General features: G+C 42.1%; 1 protein-coding gene across 1 annotated transcript; it reads right to left on the bottom strand.

Annotated features, from left to right (window-relative positions):
• Window positions 1–14,654: 14,654 nt before the first annotated feature.
• GORASP2 (golgi reassembly stacking protein 2) lies at window positions 14,655–22,897 on the bottom strand. The gene is given in 13 exon segments (XM_009640770.2): window positions 14,655–15,731; window positions 16,568–16,663; window positions 18,132–18,218; window positions 18,584–18,707; window positions 18,835–18,967; window positions 19,594–19,724; window positions 20,209–20,295; window positions 20,716–20,919; window positions 21,710–21,790; window positions 22,200–22,223; window positions 22,226–22,308; window positions 22,311–22,344; window positions 22,347–22,897. Coding segments are annotated over 13 exon segments (1,569 nt in total). The 5' UTR covers window positions 22,512–22,897; the 3' UTR covers window positions 14,655–15,411.
• Between the last annotated feature and the right edge of the window lie 746 nt (window positions 22,898–23,643).

The following is a 23,643-nucleotide window of genomic DNA, read 5'->3' as shown; positions in this document are numbered from 1 at the left end:
CTCATCATGCTCCAGATGTCCCTGCAGGTACAGCACGATGATTAGTGGCTGGTGCAAGCTGACTTCCAGCCACCCAGTGCTGCAGCGAGCAATACAAATCTGGTGTACAGCTGGGTGTCGTGAAGTGATGCGCTAAGCAGGTGGCAGTGGCTTTGGGGTGACAGTGCATATGTCTGCACTTGCTCAGCGGTGCTTAGGCAGTGGCAACCCTTCTGCATACACCTCAGCATGCAGGGAAGTGGAGCTCAGGGCTGGGAGGTAGGCAGTGAAGCAGAAATGGAGTAAACACATCTGCAGCTTTTCTTCAGGTCCACATTCCAAAGTCTCAGTTGCTTTATCACACAGTAGTTACAGTGATTTTTATTTTCATATACAAGTGGAGACCAGGACATCTTTCTTCTTTTCCCATGCACTGCTGTCTTTCCTCAGCCTTCCTGAACCATATCAGCCTTCACTGTCCAGAGATTATGAGTGTGTTGGAAGTCTGTAGTTCAAAGGAAGCTGTAATGTTGCAGTCTAGTGTACTCTGCTACTGCATATATGTGTCCCCAGGGCAGCAGAGGGTCAAGTTATGGAGACTGTATGTTGAAGTAGTGTCTATACCCTCCCCATGGCTTTCCGTCCCTGCCCAGCTGTGCTGATATGTGTGATACTGATAACCAGCCTCGTGCCCTCTTCTCTTCCTCAGAGCTGTGCACAGGTATTTTTCCTCCTGGGGGAGGAAAGGCAAGTATCTGGTTATTCACTGTTGAAAACTGTGCTACATTTAGTCCCACTGCTCCTAATTTGGACTCAGTGTGGGGCCCGTCAGAGACTAGCTTTTGTAAGGTCTTGGACATACCAGGAGATCCAAGTGCCTCTTCCAGCCCTCAGACATTGGCCTTGCAACTCAACTTCTATAACAACTGGGCTGATGCTGTGTCCTGGAGTACTCCAGCATGTCACTGTGCAGCCGTATTTCATGATGTATGGAGGACACATTCCTGAACCGTGCAACGATTAGCAGTTGGATCCATAGTAAAGGTCCCTGTAAGAATCAGCGTAACAGAGGAGTGAGGGGGGGGGCCTTGAGGAATATCATCTGAATACACAGGGAAGTATTTTGCAGAATGAGCCCTTTCCTATTCATAGCCCACTAATGATTCCAGAAGAGTTCTCGCTGGTGTGAATCCATGATAAAGACAGAAAAGATGATTTCTTGTGTCTTAACCTGTTGGGACATGCTCATGACTTTAGCAGGCCTGGAAGGAAAGCTGGAAAAGGGAACTGACTCCCCATTAGCATTGGTGAGAGCTTTGCAGGACACCAAGAACTGTGCTGCTTTGTTCATGCATGAGCAGATCCAGTAGATCCTCGCTTGCCTTCGTTGGTAGAACAGCAGTTTCTACTAAAAACGATGGGACTAGCAAGGACTTAAAGGGTTCAAAGAAGTAAAACATGTTCCCCTGTGCTCCCAGATTTCTATCTCATCTGCCCTTGAGCTGAGCATGACAGAGGATTGAGACCTGCCAAATGGTTGTATACATAGTGCTGACTTAGCAAGAAGATGCAGCCTCTTTCCTTCTCCTAGGTTTGTCCCTCTAAACAGCCACACAAAGAGTTATTGCACAGCTTTGTACATTTGCATAATGGAAAACTTTCTTCATGACAAAAATAATCACCCTAAAAAATGGTTCTTTTCAGGCTTGCAGCTGTGGCTCGGTGGCAGCTGGCAGAGCTCTCATCACCACTTTGAGCACTGGAATACCTTCCCTGCTTGCCCTTCTATTGCAAAGCCAGGTAAGTAACATTAGTTGGCAAACTACACGAGTCCATAGTGAATTTGGAGCACCTTATTCCATCAGTTAAATGCCAATTCACATATATTTATATGATATCACAAAATCCTCATGTTGCTTGTAGGGTTACATGAGGATGGATCAGATGCTGAGTCTGATCTCATGAATTGTCTTCTTAGAGCTGTCAGAAGTCAGAACAGTTCTATTACTGATCCCAATCAAATTCCAGTCTAACAAATTAGCATATCATAAAGGTTATTGTCCTATCACCCAATTAACAAAACCTGTACAGATAAAATAGAATTACTCATCTCTCATTCTTTATCATCTGTCAGAATTCCTGTGTTTTTAATGAACCTCATCCTTTTCTACTTATATTAATACCTTAATATATTGGTAAAATAAAAACCTTGATATATAGATAGCACATTAAACAAAACATGGGCCTAACGGTGAAAACTGTAAAGATTGGATTTTTTCTTCTATCTCAGAGACCACTGAGAGGAATTCAGCTGAATTACGTTGAGATAGCTTTTCTATTTTGGGGCATGCTTTGATGTGCTTTGTTAATATCAGGCAGCAATGTGAAGGCCTCTTTTTTATTCAGTGAGTTAGGTCGTATTTTTCTCCTTTTGGGTTTTGCAAATGATTACTTAGGTTGCAAAGGATTTTGTTAGTTTTGTGCTAAGAAGCAATACAGACAGGGCACAGAGATCATGGAGAAAAGCCAATATGAGGCATTCCTATTTGAAATTGGGGAAAAGCAAGCAGGAGTCAGCTAGGCAAGGCTCCAGACGGATGGTGTGACTGAAATGACACTTCAGCTGTGCTCACTTAGGTAACTTGCTGTATATCCAGAACACTTTCAGACTCAGCCGCTATGCACTGGGTGGCTATAAGGTGAATTGCTATAATAGCTAGTGGCAAAGTTTTACACTGTGTTTCATATTCACATATACAGAAAGCAAGCCTAGGGCACAAGGGGAAAGGTAGTGGTACCTGAACAATCACAACTTTATGTGCAGCATTTTGCTCCTCATAAATCAGCCTCGGCTCAAAATCAGGGAGGTACATGAAAACTCGGCTTGCCACGGGAGATCTGCATCAGACATACTTGCCAGCAGCCCAGGGGAAAAGGCAGCACACGGTTTCCCAGCGCCCACTAGGTGGCAAAGCAAGGTGCTGTATTCAGACGGCTGAACACCTACTCCACTTGTCTGCTCCTCGGACTGGTGTGACACAGAGCTTGGGCATGGCAACATCAGAGCAGCGGATGCTATGACTGAGCTGTCAGGACTGCTCATCCTTCTGGGATGTTGGACCAGGGCTTCTCTGTCTCCTGCAGGCAGAACATTTAAATACAAATGACACTCATTTTCCTAGAAATTGGCATGAGCTATCAGTATTTGCTAGCATTTGGCTGTATTAGGCTAGCTATTGATTCAACAAATACTGAAAGAAAAGTGTTTCTCTTATAGCTTATATAAAGCAGGGAGGAATAGCTTGTAACAAAGGGTGGAGGAAAACTTACTGGTTTATACAATCCATCTGACTTGGAGCAAGAACCCTGAAATAAGAATCAAAGCTTCTGGAGTGAAGCTTGACTGCTGTTTGGAGTTCACGGCAGTATTGAGTTGTAGTTTTTAGTAAAAGGATCTGTAAAAGAACTTAACTCCAACAATTCTGAGTTTTGTCTCCTCAATTTTTGTGTTAAGCCCTAGCCTGTTATTAAGAAACTTCAGATTTTTAGACGTTTGAATACTATAATGATGAATCTATAAAATACATTGATTGCTACCTAATAGTTTGAAGCAAGATTCACGGAATATATTTATAATTGAAAATGGCTAGAAATATTGTAATTCAGCTGTTCTTCTCTCTGCTCTGGAGTTTATTCTTATTACTGCCATTCTTTTCACTTGAAATGACATAATCACAACTCAGAAGCCTTTTAAAGTACCACTTAATCATTTTTCAAGTCACACATTTCTTTGTGATGGTCACTGTTTACGATTTCTAACGTTATTCATAGAACATTGTGCTGATAAAGGTCAATTAATGATAGGAAGTAGTTCTAAACTAATTTCTAATATGGTGAGAGAAATAGTGATAGCTACTACAATACGTAATCTGCAAGAGAGTTTTGCACTTAAAAAATATAATGTAATAGTTACTAATCCTAATAGCACGGCTGTTGTGTTTTAAGGTAATTAAATATCTTTTTACCATTAAAGGTTTTGTTGTAATTTTTGACCCAAGATAAATATTTAATATGAAAATTTTCTGAGTGCTTCACATAAGTTGATACCATTAGGGTGTAGTTGTATGTTAGAAGTTTCTATCTTAATAATTAAAAATATTGTGTTGCACTCATTTGTGTGGCTGGAGGGAAAAATGCTATTTTACAGCTACTGGACTAAAGTCACAAAAGGTGTGAGACCTATGATGTTCTTGGTCTTAGGTCCAGGATTTAATACCACTCAGTTTTACATTCCTAGGTGGAGATGTGGGTTTTGCCATCAATGTAAGCTAACCCAGGGCTCACTGCTGAGCCCTTCGCACACACAGCCTCCTTTGCCTCCAGACCAAAGACCACGCAGCTGTGTGCTAGGTCGCATCAGCTGGTGGGCCTGGGTGAAAATGCAGTGCTTTGTTTGGCTGGGTTGCTTCTCAGCCAGGACTGGGAGCTGACCCAAGGCCCCAGGCAGCCACATGGGTACAGGCACCAGCACCGGGAAGCGGGTGTGAGCACCAGTGGGCATGGGGAGCAGGGGGAGAGACACTTTTGGAAATGCCAGCATCTTAACTTGGTGCAGGACAGGGCTTCACTTTCAGCTCAGGCTGCCCCGCTGCCAGGCTGTGCTACCTCTAGAGCCCCTGGAGGAAGAGGGGCTTCCCCAGAGGCAAGACTACCCCCACAGCTGGGCTTTGGGGCACTGGCTTTCCCTCAGGATGAGCACCTCTCTTAATTGGGGCAATCGGCTGGCTACCCTACCAGTATTCTCAAATTTGCATTGTGTGGACATCTTGCCAGAGATTTTCTCCTTCCCTCCACAGTTGCACAAATAACTTCCTTCTCCAGGCATGATCCAACAGTGTGCTGTATCCAGCTGAAACGACAGGGGGAAATTCAGACACAATGCAATAAAGCAACTGGAATTTGTTTGTCATAAACCCCAAGGGCATGTTCTCATTAAAGCAACGAGTTGTATCCAGCAGTTATGTTCTTTCATGTTTGCATTACACCCTTCTAAACTGCCAGAGATTAGAGTCTGCTTTCAGAGTTGTCTGTGGGTCTCTGGTTTGACAGGGAGGAAACTTTTCAGCCAGGGCTTGGAACAAAGACTGTTCCTCCACACGACAGCCATTAATCTTCCCCTTGCGGGTGGCATTTGGTCATTCACTGACCAAAATCAGTCATGTTAAGAGGAGAGCAAGGGGATGAGGAGAGATTATCTCTCACCTGACAGACAGCAAATGGCAGAAATGTTCTGCAGCAGCAGGCAAAGCCACCAGTAGGTGAAGGAAACATCCCCCTGCGAGTCCACGCCACTTCTCACAGGGCCCTCAGGTAGCTGGTTAGTTTAGTGTTACTTTTGTGCCATCTCACAGATACTTGACCAAGCCAATGCGCTTTTTTAGCATATGAGAGAGACCTAGCACACAACCCATGGTATCACTGATTTCCTCATTCATGTTTTCCTAGCTTTAAAGCCTTCTTGTTCCAGTGTGATTTGATGGTAAAAGTTACCCTGCAGAGAGAAAGTATCTGGCCTGGAGCTTAAATTCAGCTGGAAGCCTTTTAAGGGATGCAGCTTTCTTGATGGCATCAATAACTGACAGCAAAGACACCTGTGAATGTGTAGCCAACAGTCAAGCAAGGCACTCTTTTTGCAGCGTACCCTTGAAAAAATGCCATTTCACACAGTATTACAAAGACCAAAATGGGGAAGAAACGCTCGCCCCTTACTTCCAGTGAGGGAAACAAAACACGGTAAGAGTTTTAATAGTTGTAGATATATAACCCTGCATACTGGGGCAGGTCAGGGTGGAAGATGGTAATGATCTCACCCAGCCTTAGCAGCTCTGAGCCCACAACCAGAGCAGCAGCCTCTGTTACAGCTCTGCTCCAACAGCTGATTTTATTGCTGAGCCAAGGACGACAGCTACCTGCAGCAGCAGGCGCTGGACATTTTTTTTGACCTAGTCAAAGCCAGTAGAGAAGCAAGTACAATAGGCAAAGGCGAGTTTTCCAAAGTCCCATTTTCTTTTCAGTTGTGTCTTTGGTTGGACTCAGACTCCTTTTTATTATGCACTACTGCCTCAAATGGATACAAAATTTTTTGGAGGTTTTAGTCCACATCTGTTGCTGCAAAGTGCAGCAAAATCAGCTGTTTCCTAAGAGGTGGCACAACAATGACTATGACTCTGTACATTTCAGTGCTGCGGTATGTGCCCCGGTGCTTGCGCTTACCAGCTGACAAGGGTGCTCAGAGGCATCATTCACTGAAGACTTTGCTGTGCTTCGCATCCTAGTGGGAGTGCCTGCAGCCAGCTGGAATCTGTTCGCAGTGACTGCTTGCAGAATAAAGATTCTCCAAACCCTCCTCCCTCCGAAGTGACCACCGCTAACTAAATGCCCATCCATCCACTGAGCCAAAACAGTTCAAAGAGGAGCACTACAGTGTCTATGAGCAGGCTCTGCTGGATATGAAGAGGGTAGAGGGAGCTGAATCCCACAAAACAGCAAATATTTTTCATCTTGCTCCAGTAATTCAGCACAGGCTTATTTTTTGGGTTGCTGAACCCAAGACTTTGTTTTGTCCTTTTCTGGAAGGGGATTTGAACACACCCCTGCTAAGACTGTTATTCAGATTAATATTTGAGACATAGGAATCACTAGAAGCATTTGGTCTAGAGTTTGCTTTGCTAAGTTTCACTGGATCACTCTGACTATCACCTGCAGTAAATACCCCTCCCTCTTTTTGAGGCTGCCTCTTTTGACCACTTAGGGCTCTGTTGCTGTTGTAGGAGGTGAGACTTGCAGCTGTCCTTCCCCCTTCATCACTGCCTAGCTGAGATGTTTGGTCAGCCCACTGGCTACTTGTTCATAGCCAATAATACTGATTTTATTCTGTTATAATATCTATATCTATATAATGTAATATATCTGTTCCAGGGGAACAGATCATTTTAGAAGTTGTTCCACATCCCCCCCAATATATCTTCATCTGCTTATATATTTCACAGAATGGCATGCCTGCTCATGCTGCTTTTTCATGTTAACAGTCCAAGTGTTCAAGCACTTAACACCGCCTTGTGGTTGAACAGCAATGAGAAATACCATTGGTAACCAGAAGAACTGAGAGCAGCAGCAAGTACAGCTGCTCCACTTGTGAGCAGTCCAGAGCCACAACCACTTGCCCCTTGAGCCCAGCTGAAAAGATGTCCTTTTTCAAAAGCAAGATTTCTCCGACTGAGCTGTGAAACAGAGGTCCTGACTGGCTACAGCTGTGAAAAAAAATCCCATGGCTCTCAAAGTATCAGTGACTGAAGTCTTATCAAATTTGAGAAGTCTATCACTACCTTCTGCTGCCTTAAACATAATTTTCAATTATATTTCTTTTTAACCATCTTAGCTTAACTGCTGGGGAGTCCCACTGTCAGGATTAAACAGATGCTTTATTTCCTGCCAAAGGTGGGTGAAATAATAATCACCAGCTCTGCCTCATTGGCTGCCATGTGGTCTGGAAAGGCGCCATATGCCCAGTGCTCAGACTGCTGCAGATGGGAGGCTGAGGGCATTATTTATTATTTGCCTAATCAATTTATATACTGTCTTTCTTTCAGAAAGCACATTTCTAGTGTTTATAGGGAGAGATGTACAGGAGTCATCAAACACCCTCCTCTAGTGAAATGCACCTGGTGGTTAAACAACCAATACCCGCCTTGCATGGCACACGGGGCTAGAAGCAAAGACTTTGCACCTGAAACTGCACTGTGCTCATGAGTTGTTCTCAGCATCACAGTCAGTCATCATAGAGGTTGTTCAAGTTCAGCACTGTGTGCAATAATAACAGCTTTCTATTACTCTTAATCCTTTTGAAGAGTTCTCCTTGAAGAGAGCACGGTGCCTCTCCTCCAGCAGGCAAAAGGTGTGAGTGCAAGCGAGCTGCTTATTGCTAACCTGCCTCTTGAAAATTGCTGCTGTGCTGTCACAGTGACAGGATGTGGTGTCTCAGCTGTCAGGCACAGGGCAATGTCTGTGGGTGCTCTCTCCCATCGGCTGACTCGTGATCCTCCCTCAGGCCGGCCCGCACCTTCCACGGAAGCCGCAGGAGCACAGGCTGTGGCTGAAGAGGGGGGTGACCAGGGTGTGCAGAGCACACCAGGCAGTGGATGTGGGTGCCAACTTCCACTCCTCTCTTGGAAGGTCCAAGAAATCGTTCAAAAAGCGTGGGCATTCCCTGTGGAAGGATGGCAAATGAGGAGTCCCAGGCAAGAGGTGGCAGTAGGACCCCTTGGCTCTGTGGAGTAGCCAAGCAGAGTGCCAAATGCAGCGATTAGCGAGGAGAAAGCCATCTGGCTTCTGTCCTTTAACAGCTCTATTTCAGCATCTCTCTTTCATACACCACAAGAAATGTCCCTGTGTTTTAGCAACCCTTTCTGTCCTTTCTGAAAGCTACTACAAGGCCCCATCTAGAAATGACATGGGGAGTAAGGCGAAGAAACAAAAAGGGGAGGAAGATGATATAGTACACAAGAACCTGAGATGCCTTCAGGCCTTATCCTGAAATATTACCTTTGTAGCACAGGATATCACAGCAGCCACTGAGGCAAGAAGTCCTTTAGAGAAGGGACTAGTAATGTTGAGGGATAGTGTCGAGTTGTTGGAGGCAGAAGTTTGTAGGCTGACAGGTAGGCATTGTGAGGACAGGATTCAAGGCTGAAGCAAGTACTTCTGCAAGTTGGTGAGAGACTCTGGAACAGACCACGCTTGTATTGAATGCCAGCAATGTGAATATGCCAGGTAAGGATGCACGAGCATGCCTCCATATGAGTGACGCATGGTAGTTTCCAAGGAGCATCTGAAAAATATTTGGTTCAGTTACTCAGAGTTCTCGATATTTCAGTCCAAATTCCTCAAAGTCTTCCTACTCCTTTATGATGTGTACTTTTAGGCTAAAAATATAGAGAAGCACAGTGCAATCCAGAAGAATGTTATTTTTGTTACTTTTTTTGTAGTTAGGAATGAAAAGGGTCAAGAAGTGCGTTAGGAACAGTAAGTTCCTTTTCATTATTAAACAGTTAGTGCCCAGAGAGCAAGTGTGTAGTTTTTGGTTTGTTTGGTTTTGGGTTTTTTTGTCTTCTCGCTGAATAGGTGTTACTGGTAAGATGGGTAAGAAAGAAATCTGTTTCAAATAAAAATGTAACCTTGAAACAAAAGGTAATTGTTTTACACATTCAGCCATTTTCAGTGCCCAGCATGTTATTTGGCAATACACAGACTTCCAGTTGGTTTCTATTTTCTTAGCAGTTGCAGTTGCTCTCTGAAAGGATTTTACCCAAGTACTGTTTGTATGTACAAAAACATCTCCTATTGTCAGACTTCTGAGCCTTATTAAAGCAGTGTCATTGCCTGGGACTACGCTTGTTCTGTTCCCTGTTTCATGTGAACACAAACTCACGTGAGGGCATAAACAGTGTTGTGAAATAGCTTCTCATACCTTTTCTTATAGTTTTAGCTTTTAGCATCATAGTTGATAAAAATCAACTGGTGCCTAGTAACTGTTAATACCGAGCTGCTGTTTGTAAAAGTTTCAACTTTTGTTTCCAAGATCTAACGTTTCTTAAATACGTTGCACTATATCTCTGAGCTATCTTCAGTTCCCAGAATCTTTCTTTAAATTGTTTAAGCACTGCCTGATGGTATGGGCCAATCCAAGCACGTGGTATGTGCACAGCTCCAAGCCCATACAATGGGTACTTAGAAACACCAGGACGGGAGGTTTGAAATCTTCAGTTTGTTTTTGAAGATGACTATTTTGAAGACTAAAAAAACCAAAATTTCAGGGGAAATCAGCTTGAAGGATAAGGGCAAGATGGTAGCAAGATGGTCACTGCTAAGTCTTAGCTACTGAACTGTCTGTCTCTCTCTCCCCCTGTCCCCCGCCCCGTGCAAAGAACTGAAAGCTATTTCTTTTATACCAGGTGAGAATGTAGTGATGCTGGCTGAAGATCTGTTATTTGTAACTATTGTTCATTTAGGAGCAAGAACACTAAAATGAGCCGTTTGTTCATGGAAGCTGCCAGTAGAGGATGTTAGCTGATAAAATGCAAGGGTTGGGAGGAGGTGTCTTCAGGGAGCAGGATCCAGGCAGTGCTATAATGTCCTTTCTGCACATCAGAAGGTCCAGACGAGTTGACCCTCGGTGACCCCCGTTACATCCAGCACCCCTTGTCAAGCGTAAAGCTCATAGCTCTGCATTGTTTTTGCTAATATTATAATCTTCCGTTGGAGGATTTTCTTACATAACTAGCAAGCCTATGCCGACTATAGGCTTTGTGGCTTGAGCTCATCACTCATTTCCTTTTTTTAGCTTCTGTTGGAATTTCATAGCTCACCTAAGCTGCAAGGGCCATGAACAAAGATGTGAATATGAAACCACTTGCTGGCAGAGTAAACAGCACTCAGACAAGAGGATCGTTATTAAAATGGGTTGGTTTGTTGGCAGAAGTGGCTTTCGCTGTTGCCATGGGTTGCCCAAGGTGAGCCTGACCTCTGTGGTCTCTGGAGCTCTCTCTTGTGGGTGAGCTGAGCAATGCTGGAATGCAGGTCTTAAAATGGATTAACTGTAAACATAACAAAGCAAACTGTTCAGAGAGAGTAAAAATACTACATTGCACAACTAAGGATGAAACATACCTTTTGATCCCATAGGATAAAAGTTCCAAGGCTGAGATTGTGATTATTTGATAGGGCTGTAGTCAGCTTGTCAGTGCAGAGTAATAATGATTGCAACCTCCTCTCAGGGCAAACGTCTGCCTTTCCAGGAGCAAGGAAGAGCAGTGGAGAGGCAGGCACGTGGTTGATGGGCAGAGACAGGAATGCACTTTCCCGCTGTGAGTAAGGTAACAAAACCATGCACCCCACCTAACCCTTCTCAGCCAGAGCAGGCCTCCACATGCCAGGCCTGTGGCCTTTGAACTCCGTGTCTTGATGCAGTCTTGCACACCAAGTATGTCATAACACAAAGCCAGCACTTTGGTACTGACTTGCAACTGAAATATGTGCACAAGCTGTTCCTAAGAAACACCAGTCATCTACCCAAGCGAAATTCTGATTTGCTAGCTGCACCCTGGCAACATAATGTATTCACAAGGCCTAAGGATAAAAATGAATTGAGGCTTCTGGAACAGGACATATTTATTCCTTCATCAGCTTACTATCTCTGTAGCCACCATCTGCAAATCTCTTTGATACTCCGTAAAATGGCACATTACTATGCTTTAACTCTTTCACCAGGATTGCAGGGACAGACGTGTTGGAGATTCACCTAAGTTAAATGAAGTTTTCTGTTTGACTGGGGCAGTGGGTTGTTTGGTTTTGGTTTTTTTGAGATTGGTCCTTGCACCTTAAGTATGTCACTTTAAAACTGTGCTATGGTAGGTGTTGGCTTCCCATTATACCACAGCTAAAAAAAATTCTACTACAGATGTTACAGGCAAATCAGTTTGAAGATTTTTGCTTTCTGAGCTAAAGATACCACTAGAAGTTGCAGCACAGTGCAAGACACTGTGTGCTGGGCTGTGCAAATATGTATTAAGCCATTGGCACTACCCTGAGGAACGTACAGAGCAGAACTACAAAGCAGGAGTTAGTTATGAACTACAAACACTCACAAAGGAAGAAACACATTTGCAGTCTGAGTCTTGCCTACCATTACAGGATTCAAATCTAAGTCCAAGTGATGAACCAAAGAATCCGAGCTTGGTGCCAGTGGGGCCTCCACGGTAGGGAGCGACTGTGAACACATTTATTTGACTAGTACAGACACGGCCTGTGCATAATTGAGGAAGACAGGGCGCCACGATCAAACACCACTGATCCTTATCCTGCCCCCTTCAACTTAATTCCAGAATCAGCACTTACATCACCAAGAGGTTTGAAATATTACTCAGGCCTCTCCTCTCCTTGAGCATTACGGTATCTCCAACGAGTCCCTGCCTGTAAGGAGCTGCCTTCTTCAAAACAAACTTTCACCCTGCCCCCTGCTTAGCTTAGCTACAGTCAGCAAACTGCCAGCAAAATTCTAGCATTTAGAAATAGCTTAAGCTCAGCCCATTTCTGCCTTCAAATCAGTTGGCTTTAGAGTTATCTGCGAGTCCTTAAAGTTCCATCATTCAGCATCCAGCTGGCATCCATTTGACTACAGTTGCTGCTGGGGGTGGGGGGCGGGAACCAGCAAACCACCCCCACTGCTGAGCCTGTAAACGCAGCAAAAAGAAACGGGCGCACGCCACCTGGTGGCCCCGCACAGCTCCTTCCCGGGAACAAATGGAGCTCCAGGGCTGGCAGGGAGGTTTAACGCCGGACAGGACTGATGTAAAAGATGGCAGTCAGGGGCTCGGAAACAGCCCGCTATACACCCCCGTGACACGTTCACCACGAAGGCCTTGTCCACGCTCCTGCCTGGGCCCTGGCGGCTGAGCAGCCGGTGCCCGGGGAGCCAGCGGGGCCTCGGGCTGCAAACGGCAGCTCCTCCGCCGGGCTCACGGCCCGCCCGCCCCCGAGCACCGCTGCCCCCAGAGCAGCCTCCGGGGGAGCAGGAAAATACCCTGTTTATTTTACAGTATGGCACACACATGCAAATCATTCTTAATTACATGCAAGGGTGGGGAAGCTCACGGTACATCTGCCTTCTTGTCTGCTGTCAGTACTTGTTAAAGAACTCCGTGTGTCAATGTTTTAAATAAAGCTAATATGCCTATTCATAACTGTTCATTAACAGCTGAATTCATGAACTCATGGAAACAAGGTCACACCGGCTGCCAGTCCCTTGGTGTATCCCAAGTCCTTATCTCTCCTTATTCTCTTTTTTTGGGAAAAAAAAAAAGCCATTAAAGAGACCCTTGCCAGAAGTGATTAAGGTATGATTTCATTAAATCTAGTTGAGGGAATTAAAAAACAGGATCAGAGTGCAGTAATATGACTTCAAGGTCCTTGCTTCTATTTTAAGTGGTAAGTTTCTGACTTCTCCATATTTATGACTTTTTAGCTGGGAGATTGCAGCTTAAAATCTGCACCATTGAATCATCTCCGAATTTGAAGTCATGTTATCCTTAGCAGAATTGCTGATGGTTAAACAGTGCCTTCTACTGCTCTCATACCTATCGAAGGCCGGATCTATACAGTGGGCAACAAGGGACATGAAACTAGCTAACAGTGCGTGACTTGAGATAAGCATCTTATTTTGAATGCTACTAGAGACAACTGCACAACACCTACAATAAGTTTGCAGCTTGCAGTTGGAAAGCACAGAAACATGCCAGCTAACTTCAGATGTCACTCCAAAGGACACTGCCATACTGTAAGAATAAAAACAAATAACCTACACAAAGATTCTAGCTCAAGGCATCTGATTACTATCACCAACTGCTCTAAATGATATGAAAAACTTCTATTTCTACTGTTCTTGGGTTACATAAGGAAAATAATAATGATGTAAAGTCACTTCACTGACTTTTAAATGTTTGTATTTTAAAAGCCTAGGATGAGGCATTGGTTATGGATATTTGCACAGGATACCTACACACCCATTTGAAGAGGGAAAGTAATTTCTCTCCCGGGACAGTTGCCTAGTGCATCTCTCAGTCCCCTCAAAGACGACTTTACTCTAGCTGTGGAAGCGTGTAAGGAAGTTACAGGAAAGACTGCTAAACCCATGAGACTTTATGAAGCTCAATACCAACAGACTTTCTCTGTATAGAGCAAAGAAAGGAGGGAGCATCCTTCTTCTCATGCCAAGGTTTAATTCTGGATTTACAAAGGTAAATCAAAAATACATTCTGAGAAACAGTGAGCCCCCTACTCAACCAGGTAGAGGGATTTCACACTCCAAGCAGCCAAGAAAAGAAACCGCTCACAGTGTGAAGGAAAAAAAAAAAGGATTTGGGGCCTGTCTGACACAGGCTTTTGACACAACAGGTGATGACGAAATGTGCAGTAGTGGGACAGAGGGAAGACAAATACTTAAGTGATAAAGATGAGACAGGACAAGAGGTATTAGATAATATGTCAAAGAATTAGTTCAAGTGGAAGCCTTAAGATCAGCAGTCAGATGCAATGGCTATTCCAAACAGTGATCCAAACAGGATCCAAACAGGCACACTACATTACCAAAAAGGATTATGTAGCTGTTAAGACAGACTTTAGGCTCCAGCCTGCTGATGCTATGGCTGAAGTTTGCATATGCTTGTAGCAAACACGTAAAAATGAAATCCCAGTAGTACAGAAGGACTGGAGTAGTGCAAAGTTTTTCCACATCAACTGTACCTGATACCAGAAGCAAAGGCTATCACCTGGAGTGCAGCACACACGCCAGTTTATACAAGTGTATAATCAACATTTCATCTACAATTTTCATCCTGAACATCAATTTAAAAAGCCAAGTACGAATCATATGCAGGCAGATTTCATGGCTCATTGCTGCAACGGATCTAACTGCTAGTGCTGATCCTGCCTGCCATTAAGAAGTCTGGCATTCCCTCTTGGATCCATTCCTCTGGAGGGGAGCCCTTTCACTGATCTGTGCTAGAGAGTGCTGAGCTAAAACCAGTTAAATGAAAATTTAAGCATTAAACAAATAAATGTGCTATTTTGTCACACAAAGGATAAAATTCCAGGAATTTATTGCTGTATGTATGCTTAATCCATTAATTTGTCTTACAGTAGTCATGAAGTGCCAAATTGTGTGCTACATTTAACATTTCCTGTATTCCTTTCCAAATGCCATTTTACAGTGGGCGTATGAAACAACGCAGCAGCAGTCACAAAACATGGCTTCAGCATCTCTCAAGAGCTTAAAAATAAAGATTTGTGTAGAAGCTGAATAACGAGATGTCAGTTAACAGGTCACTCAGCAACTTTAATAGAAATATCGTCAGGTGGAAGTTTTGCAGTGTTAAAATTTACAACTCAGACTAAACATTCTCATCCCCACTGTAGTAACAAGATACTTGCAAAGAACAAGAACTATGGTACGTAAATGTCACACGCAATAACCGCTTCATTTCTATCAGAAGCAAAAATTGCTAATTATAAGCAAGGACAGGCCTAGCAGGATAAGGCTGTCAGCCTATATTAAAAACATATACCTCTGGGTTTGGCAGTGGAATTCTATTTACCACTTTGACTTTTTTTTTTTTGGTTACATAGAAGTACTCTTCCTCCCCTCCCACCACACACACTTTATAAACCCCCTTTTATTTTTATTATACCTCCATATTATTTACAGGACTCCTAAAGATTAAGTACAAACTAGTATGAAATTAATGATAGCTTGCTCTTCAAATATGTATCCCATGGCTAAATAAATACCAAGCCAAGCCAATCCAACAGAGTGATCTGGAGTTACGATTCAGAAGCTTGTGTATCTGTGACTCCAGATGTTTTCTCATTAACTGCAGAGGATTCACTTGATCTGTCAACAATAGTCGCCTTAGAAGTTGGGGTAGCGCTATCCAGGGTGAGCGGGGAGGTCTGTTCTACATTTACAGTAGTGCCAGGGTCGACGGAAAAGCTTCCAGCTTGAGTAATGGAGGGAAGCAAATCTGTAGGCACTGTAGATGCCTCTGTGACCAAAGGAAGCAGAGGAACACATTTGGGTGGCATTGATAGAGGTGTTATTCCCATTAGATTCAGAGGCGGCAAGGAGGGAAGGGATGGCAGACCTGAGGAGAAATAAAAAAAATAAAAAAATAAAAAAAACCACACAAAAAAAACCAAACCCAAAGAACAAAGGCAATGAGCTGCTGCGTACCAGAGAGATCTGGAGAGATTCTCTGTTCGCTTAAAATTTTAACCTTCTCTAATCTCCTATTTACTCTTGTAGAAGAGGAAGGTTTTTGAACTTAGCGTGAGCATGACATCAGTGCAGCACAGACTCTGCAGGCTAGTTTCAAGCCTGATACTCTCCAGATTTCAGAGTTAAAGAAGCAGAATAAACTCAAGTTTGCTTCTGCCTCCCCAGAGGACTGGGCATTTAGTGCATTAATACTGATGATTAGATTTTTCTGGCATTCACTGAAACTGCCAGCAACAAGAAGTTAACAAGAACCTTATTCCATGTAAGCGTCCAATTTCTTTTTGCTTGCTCCATGTGCACCTTCGGCAGTTTTGTTTTATTCAAAACCACAAATCTAGTATTAGTTCGTACTTTTGGCATTCAATCAGGGTGCTGCAATCTCCTCATCTAGCATACAAGGAAACATCTCGTATTTTCTTCTACCCATAAAACTACATATTTTCATTCTTGGCACAATGTCTTTGAGATCATAAATCAGGTAATATACGATGAAACAACTAAATACACACACAGGTTTTGAATTAGTTTATCTAAAGACTTATCCCTTGTCTACCTAACTGGGGCACTACTATCAACTCCCATCTCAGGCAAACATTCAATTTATCCTCTTCGGGACTCCACCAGATGGCTCTAAGTGAGAGTGTCAAGGATCATCAAGGAGAGACCCACTATTACAGCGTTTCAGTTTGCAGAAGCACATACCAGGCTGTATGATTTCTGGAACGATGTGTGGTGCAGGCAAATTAAGTTTGGACAGATCAGTCAGGTTGGGAAGTCCTGCTGGTAATGGCATCAGACCTAAGAGAAGAGTGGGAAAGTTACAGCTGAAAACTTAAAATTTTTTTTCTAACTGTTTCTGAGATCTTATTGATTATTTAAAGTTATTTTATATTGTTTTACATCTTGATTATCATTTTTACGTGTAAGAATGCAAATTCACTTCAGTTCCAGCTTTTAAGTTGCACAGTGAAAACAGATACTGATGGCAGGAAGTCTGGCCTAGCAAATACATAATCCCAACCCTTCTGATTTTTCTGAGGAAAGCAGGATCTTATTTCAAGGAATTAGAAGGTTTGCATTCCAAGCTCAGGTTTTTACAAAGGTAGTTATTTCACTGCAGCAGTGTACCAGAAGCCCTCCATTCCTAATGTGAATGGCAGAAGATAGTAACAGGATGAAATACATAGTATTTCTGATCTCCAATATTGATTACTCTATTATTAGTCTTTTCTACTTAGTTCATAACTAGAGTTAAACACAAAAATATATAGAAAAAGCAAGACAAAGTAACTTTCAAAGTCAGGAAGGACTGAAAATAGAACAGAAATATATAATGAACACAACACACGCCCTTCCATCATTGTGTTTGCTATGGTACATCTTTCCAGTCCTGAATTTCCTGTCTTAGAAGGGCTGCACTTCTGGGACAAGGGCTCTACTCCTACCTTGTGTTTAGCTCCGAGAAGGCTAATTCTGAAACAAACGGTTGATAATACAGTAATAAGACTGAGAGGAGAAAAGCCTTAAAGCAAGGCAAAATCCTGTACAACCCTCATCTTACCCACTGTGAATAAGTCTGGAATATCAGTGCTTGAAATGTTCACTATTACCAGGAAATAACGCACACCACTTTGTAAACAGACTCTTACTTTTGTTATATCCGTTTAAATTACTAAATAATTCAGAAACAGTAACTTCATCGTACAGGTCTGTATCATTAGCCCTCTGTTTATACTAGGGGGAATGATCAAGCTGAGTATGAAATGCAGTTTCCCAAAATGGAGGTTTTATGGGTGAAAGGAAGGTAGAAATAGGCAAGAATGTCCCTTCTCAGATCTTTCTTCTGCCATGATGTCCCAGTGCAAAGGACAAACCAGGAAATGTGAAGCTATTTGCAAAAGTATTTTGCAATACAAAATTGATGAACTACAGAAAGTAAAAACATATCAACTCAAGAAATGTTGCAAATAGCAAAGCTAATACCGTCCTGAGAAGTCCTGAACTTGTTGCAGGGGGCCCTAAAAGGTAAATGATTGTAAACTTTGTTGCCAACTCAGTCTTCTGTGCTACAGACATGGTGTGCACATACTCTAAAAAAAAAATTCTTAACACTGTAGAGGTTGTATAGACATCTTTAACATGAAATGTGTAAGTTATGCAAAGTAATACCCACCTGCCCCGCACAAAGTGGTGGAAAAGACAGGTCTCTTCCCTTGTTCCCTTAAGATTTTTTTAAGAAATGTTTTAAGACATTTTACCTACTCACCTGGTAATGTAGTTGCTGGGTTAACTGGTGGCACAGAGGTAAGGGACTGACTGACTTGCGGTGGTAATAATGGAACTGTTGGAACACCTGGTGGAGTATACAGGAAAACAACATTAATTTTAAGCATACAACACTTCAGTTCCCTTTTTCAAGGGGTACAAATAAGTAATTGCTTACAGGAGAATTACTATTCGGCTTAACCATAAAATGTTGATGAAGAAAAACAGTATTCTAAATAATACGCAATGTACTTCCTATAGAAGTTGTTTGCAATTATTTTGTGAGCAAGTAAGGGCACGATTACAGTACTCTATCCTTGTTGTTGAGAAAAGTCTGGGGAAGAGAAAATTTTATTCCTTCTTCTGCCTTCTACTAAATTGATAGAAACATCTGTGAATGCAAAAATGTCAGAAAACCCATCCATTTCAGAAGTCAATTACTCCCATACTAACCTGTACTGAGAACGTTACTGACAGTAGTTGAGGGTGAACTAATAGAAAGCCCTGACAGACTCTGTTCAAGGCCTGCTGACCCAGGGGGTAATGTGGCTGCGGGATTAACTGATGACAGCTGAACCTTATTGAGAGGAAAAAAAGAAAGTTACATCCTTAGGATTTGTTTCCACAAGAACCAATAGAAGAAGAAAAGCAATATAACATCTTAATTCATTTTTTACCAAGCCAAAAAAGTGAGAACAACTTACCTCTGTGAAGCCATCTTTGAGGGGACTGAGAGATGCACTAGGCAACTGTCCCGGAAGAGAAATTTTCTTTCCCTCTTCAAATGGGCGTGTAGGTATCCTGTGCAAATATCCATAACCAATGCCACATCCTAGGCTTTTAAAATACAAACATTTAAAAGTCGGTGAAGTGACTTTACAACTACAGATTCCATAGCAAGCAACGCACAAATGACTTAAGACACCAATAAGTTTCAAGATAAGTTCTGTACAACTTTCCCCTCCCCCCACCAAATGTTGCCTCATTTGCTCTGGAGAAATAATCGATACGAGACAACTGAAGGGAAATTCTGTAGCTTTTAGCAATAAACATTTAGCACAAAATAAATTTCATGGTTATTTAAACCAAGCAGCTGTATCAGGTATGCCACTTGGAATTCAACTCACAGTTGTTATTTGCAGTCCTCTGTTCTGGCTACTGTGCTAGGCTACAGCCTAGCTACAGCTAGGCTACAGCCTAATGACTATTTGAAGCCTGATGCAGAAAGCAACTGTGGCACTTGGTGCATTTTTGCACTAGCCAATTTACTGTGTAAATACACACACCCCTGTTAGTAATTAAATCTGAATTTCAAGTAAATATATAATTTATTATAGCAGAAATGCCTTGGATATAGCAACACTTTTTTCCTGTCTTTGTAGAAAACTTAAGCAAGCAGCTTTTAGGCAGGCTAGTGCTATAAGAAAGTCATCCTGTCCCGCTGTAACATATTGTCTCCTTACCTGCCTTCTCCACCCCAGGCAGAATTTGGAGTAATCACCACTTCCCGACAATTATCTGTGTCTGTGTTGTACACATAAAGTTTTAATGGCTTTGCTTCATGTGTTTCAATAAGGGAAAAGAGATCTTCAGACTGCAAAAGGATAAAAATTAATAAGGGCTTTCTTGTTCTTATATTACCATTTTACATTAGAATAATCATCTTCCTAGTTCTAACTTTCTGCAACAGAACCTGGCAATTGCTACACGCTGCAGCTGTGACAAAACAGCAGCACTGCAACAAGGTCAACTTTTAAATGTACTTTGCTAGTGCAACTCAGAAAACATGTGGCACAACCCAGATTTCAAATCTGCTATTTCAAATATTAATATTAGAGTATAAAAAAAAGGTTCTATCTGACTTCACAAAGATATTTAAGAGCAGGTTTTATTTCCAGAATTGCATTTAAGCACAAAGAAGAGGCACCATGCCAGAGTCCTTCATCTCTGCATTAGCTTACTTCCATTAGCACTGAACAGAGACAGAACCGGGGATGTTTCAAACTGCCCTGGTACAAATTTTTTTTTAGGTTGAAAAAAAAAAAAAAAAAATCAAAATCTTGTTTTTATATACTTACCTCATTCATGACGGTATCTGCTCCAATGATATAGTCACTATGGGGTCTAAGTCCAGCTAATGCAGCAGGAGAATTTGGTTCCACTTCCTAGTTTTAAGATGGAAAGTTACAAAACACTACATAACCGTCAGGGTGTAGCAGGACAGTTGGATGTGCACTTCACAGAAGTCTTGAGCCAGACAGACAAACGGGTCAAGTTTTCAACACAATTAGTAGAATAGTCACTGAGCTAGTGAAACAGTGGCCAGATGACAGTCTCTTCTGATACCGCTAGAAGGACCCCTGAGTACTGTACAAAACCACTGATTTAAATACAAGATCTGATAATACACTCACAGACACACGGTTCTAGTTCAAATGTCTTTCCAAACCCAGAATCAATAAAGGGAAAACAGAACAATTTGATCTCATGGCTTTCTCACCCCCTTGCCAGTTACTTTTCAGTAAAAAGATAAAAAGTTTAACAGTAAGCAACAGTAAGAAAAATACCTGGAAGTCCGTACATACCAAAACATGCCACACATTTTCATTGGCCCCATCAAAGCTGCAGAAACGAATGCTCACGCCCAGCAGGCCCTGTCCACCCCACATGTTGCTGGGGGTCACTGATGTTTCTCTCAGTTCCAGTGTTTTGCTGCTGTATACTAGCATTTTTACAGGTTTTTCAACATTTGCTTTCAACAGGTCCTTGAGAGTGTCATTGTCTTTATTCTGCAAATGTTCAAACAAGAGCTTGGTTTAGTATTTAACGCAGCAAGCGTCCAGTTCTATGGCACCAGCTTTGTAGTTCAAAGATCCTATAAACACTAGGCATTGTCAGAATATGTATCTACAGCTATTTTATAAAGAGCTTCCAGTCCCTTCACAATTCTAGAATACAACCCCAGCAAAAACCTGGGATTTCACAGTAACAGGTCATGCTTTCCAAACATGAAAGCACTTTAATTAAACCTGTGATACGATGCGCCTTGCAGCTTTTCAGAGGCTTGCTTGAATCCAGCCGTACTGGTGGAAGAGCTTACCCCCAGCTGTTCTTTTCCACTGCTATGATGGTTTGTTGTCTCACTACAGCTCTGCTTGAAAACTTTCTCCCATGATTCCTGCCCAGCTAACGGCTTCGACAGCAGCTCTTTCAGTCAACCTGGTTTGACTGAAATGAGTTTGCAAGTCCTCACATAAGCAGTTTTGCAGACAGAACCAGGGGGGCACTACCACCAGCAGCTAGTGGTGGATCAGTAGGTAGTACTACCTTCTGCTGGCGCAGATGTCTGCAGAGCACGTCTGTCTGTCTGCATCCTTATTCTCCAGCTAAATTTTTGATAGAATTATAACTACAAGGGTGAAGGAAATGAATTTCTGATGCAGTTAGGCTTTCTCATTTTAAACTAAGGAGAAATATTTTATATACATTTAAATAAAACAAATGCATTAGCTTACCTATAAAAATAAGATTCTCAACATATTGTTTATATTCAGAGTGATAAAATAGCAACACACTTACCAGTCTTGAACCATTAATGGACACTATAAAATCAAAGAATGGCTCCAATCCAGCTCTATGCCCCGGTGAGTTTTCTTGTACCTAACAAAGTTAAACAAGAATTTAGCAAAAGTGTACCAATGCTGATTCATAGATTAGAATTGTATTTCTACTTGTGCAAACTGTAGTTCTAGAAGCTACTGGTGTTTGTATGTATGATTTTTAAATATTCCAACGTAATCTTTTGGACCAAAAAATCCTTCCCTTAAAAAAAAAAAAAAAAAAGACACATTTAAAAAGATTCAGTAATTTCTAAATTATTGAGGAATGACACACTTCCTGGGACAAGCACTGCTTAACAGCTGCAGCAGATAAGTTGTAGATATTTATTTCAATAAAGGAGATTATAGTCAAAGGACAAGCTTAATGAATTCTGAAAAAAGTTGGTTAAAAACCTGCATCTTTCCACAGAAGCATCAACGTTGGACCCTGCTTTTTATCTTACACTTACTAGAGGAAAAAGAGAGTCACATCTATGTAAGCACAAGTTGTTATCTCATGAATAAACATCACCTGTTGACATTCTTGACACACAGAGTGCATCCATACAAGCAATGATTCATTAACATACCAACAAGCTGCAAGAAAAGGGACATGTGCAATTTTGCAGCCATGGCAGCTCAAATAATTCTACCACTCCACTAGGACAAGGCCTAAGTATTGGATACACATTGCTCCCAGAAGCTTAAAGTATGCTTTTAATTCCAAATGGAGTAACTGAGAGACATTATGCCAGTGTTGGTTTTTTTTTCCACTGTTCCATGCATTGCTGACTGACAAAAGTAACTCTGATATGGCTATCAGATTTTTCCTACAGCCTTTGTAGCAAAGAATATCGTTCCTTATTTGTAAGCTGATTCATTTTGCCTGCTGTTTTTTTCTTTTATGTGCTACATTCATTTTCCAAAAAGATCTAAAAAGCGTTACCTTTTACAGTGTGGTTTCTTACATTTCATGTTATGCCATCTGACAGAACTGGTACAAATCTGCTAGTTTGTTCAATAAAGGTCTGATTCTGCAGGAATTGATTTTTCTAAAATTACTCACCTAGAACAAAATATTCTAATATGTGGGGGGGAAAAAGCTTGATTACTACTAAAACTATCCTCTCAGCATCTATTTCTCTCTGCCCAACACATTGACAAAATCAGAGCTTGGAAAAAACTCATGATTGCTTGTGGGTAGCTTTCTGTAACAGATGCCAGAAGCTTAGAACATCAGTGTCACATTAGTGTCACATAACCTAAGCATTTATTAAAGAAAAAATAACTTGGAACCAATAGTTCCAGAGTGACATCACACACACCGATTGTTGTCAAAGATTTTTAAAGCAGCAAAAAAGTATGAAACCAACATACCCCAAAGTATAACAATCACTGAGGCAGCAATAACACTTTCAAACCCCACATTTATCATTTCTAACTAGAATTGGAAAGTGTGTCTATGGAAGCGCCTCTTCAAGATGCCTGCATGCTCTTTGGAAAAAATTTCCTGCAACTGGGGGTACAGACAGTCTCCCTGGGTGCCAAGTATTGACCGTGCAGAACTACAGCTCTCAATCATCAAACTAACTTGCAGTCCCACTAACTAGATCCAAACTACTGCCTCTGTGTTACTTACTCAGTCTGTCAGCTCAAGGTCCCTCTTGCCAAGAATAACTAGAGATCAGACAGCAAGCTGTGCACCAGGCAACAGGGTAGAAGTACTAGCTAAGCTCCACGTAGCAGACCCTCTGACACTAGCTGCATCGGCTACTGTGGTTGCTGCTTTGAGATCGGTGGACCATCCCTACAGCTCTTTTTTAACTTTATATTTTAAAACTTTCAATAACGTAGAGCTATCTCGGAACAGCCTCCACGAACAGAAATGTTTAGCTTGTGAGAAAAGCCACAGAA

Source organism: Egretta garzetta, unplaced genomic scaffold (genome assembly GCF_000687185.1).
Source record: "Egretta garzetta isolate BGI_Z169 unplaced genomic scaffold, ASM68718v1 scaffold16, whole genome shotgun sequence".
Taxonomy (NCBI): domain Eukaryota; kingdom Metazoa; phylum Chordata; class Aves; order Pelecaniformes; family Ardeidae; genus Egretta; species Egretta garzetta.
Note: the sequence above shows the minus strand (reverse complement) of the source record. Positions and strands in the feature narration are given on the sequence as shown.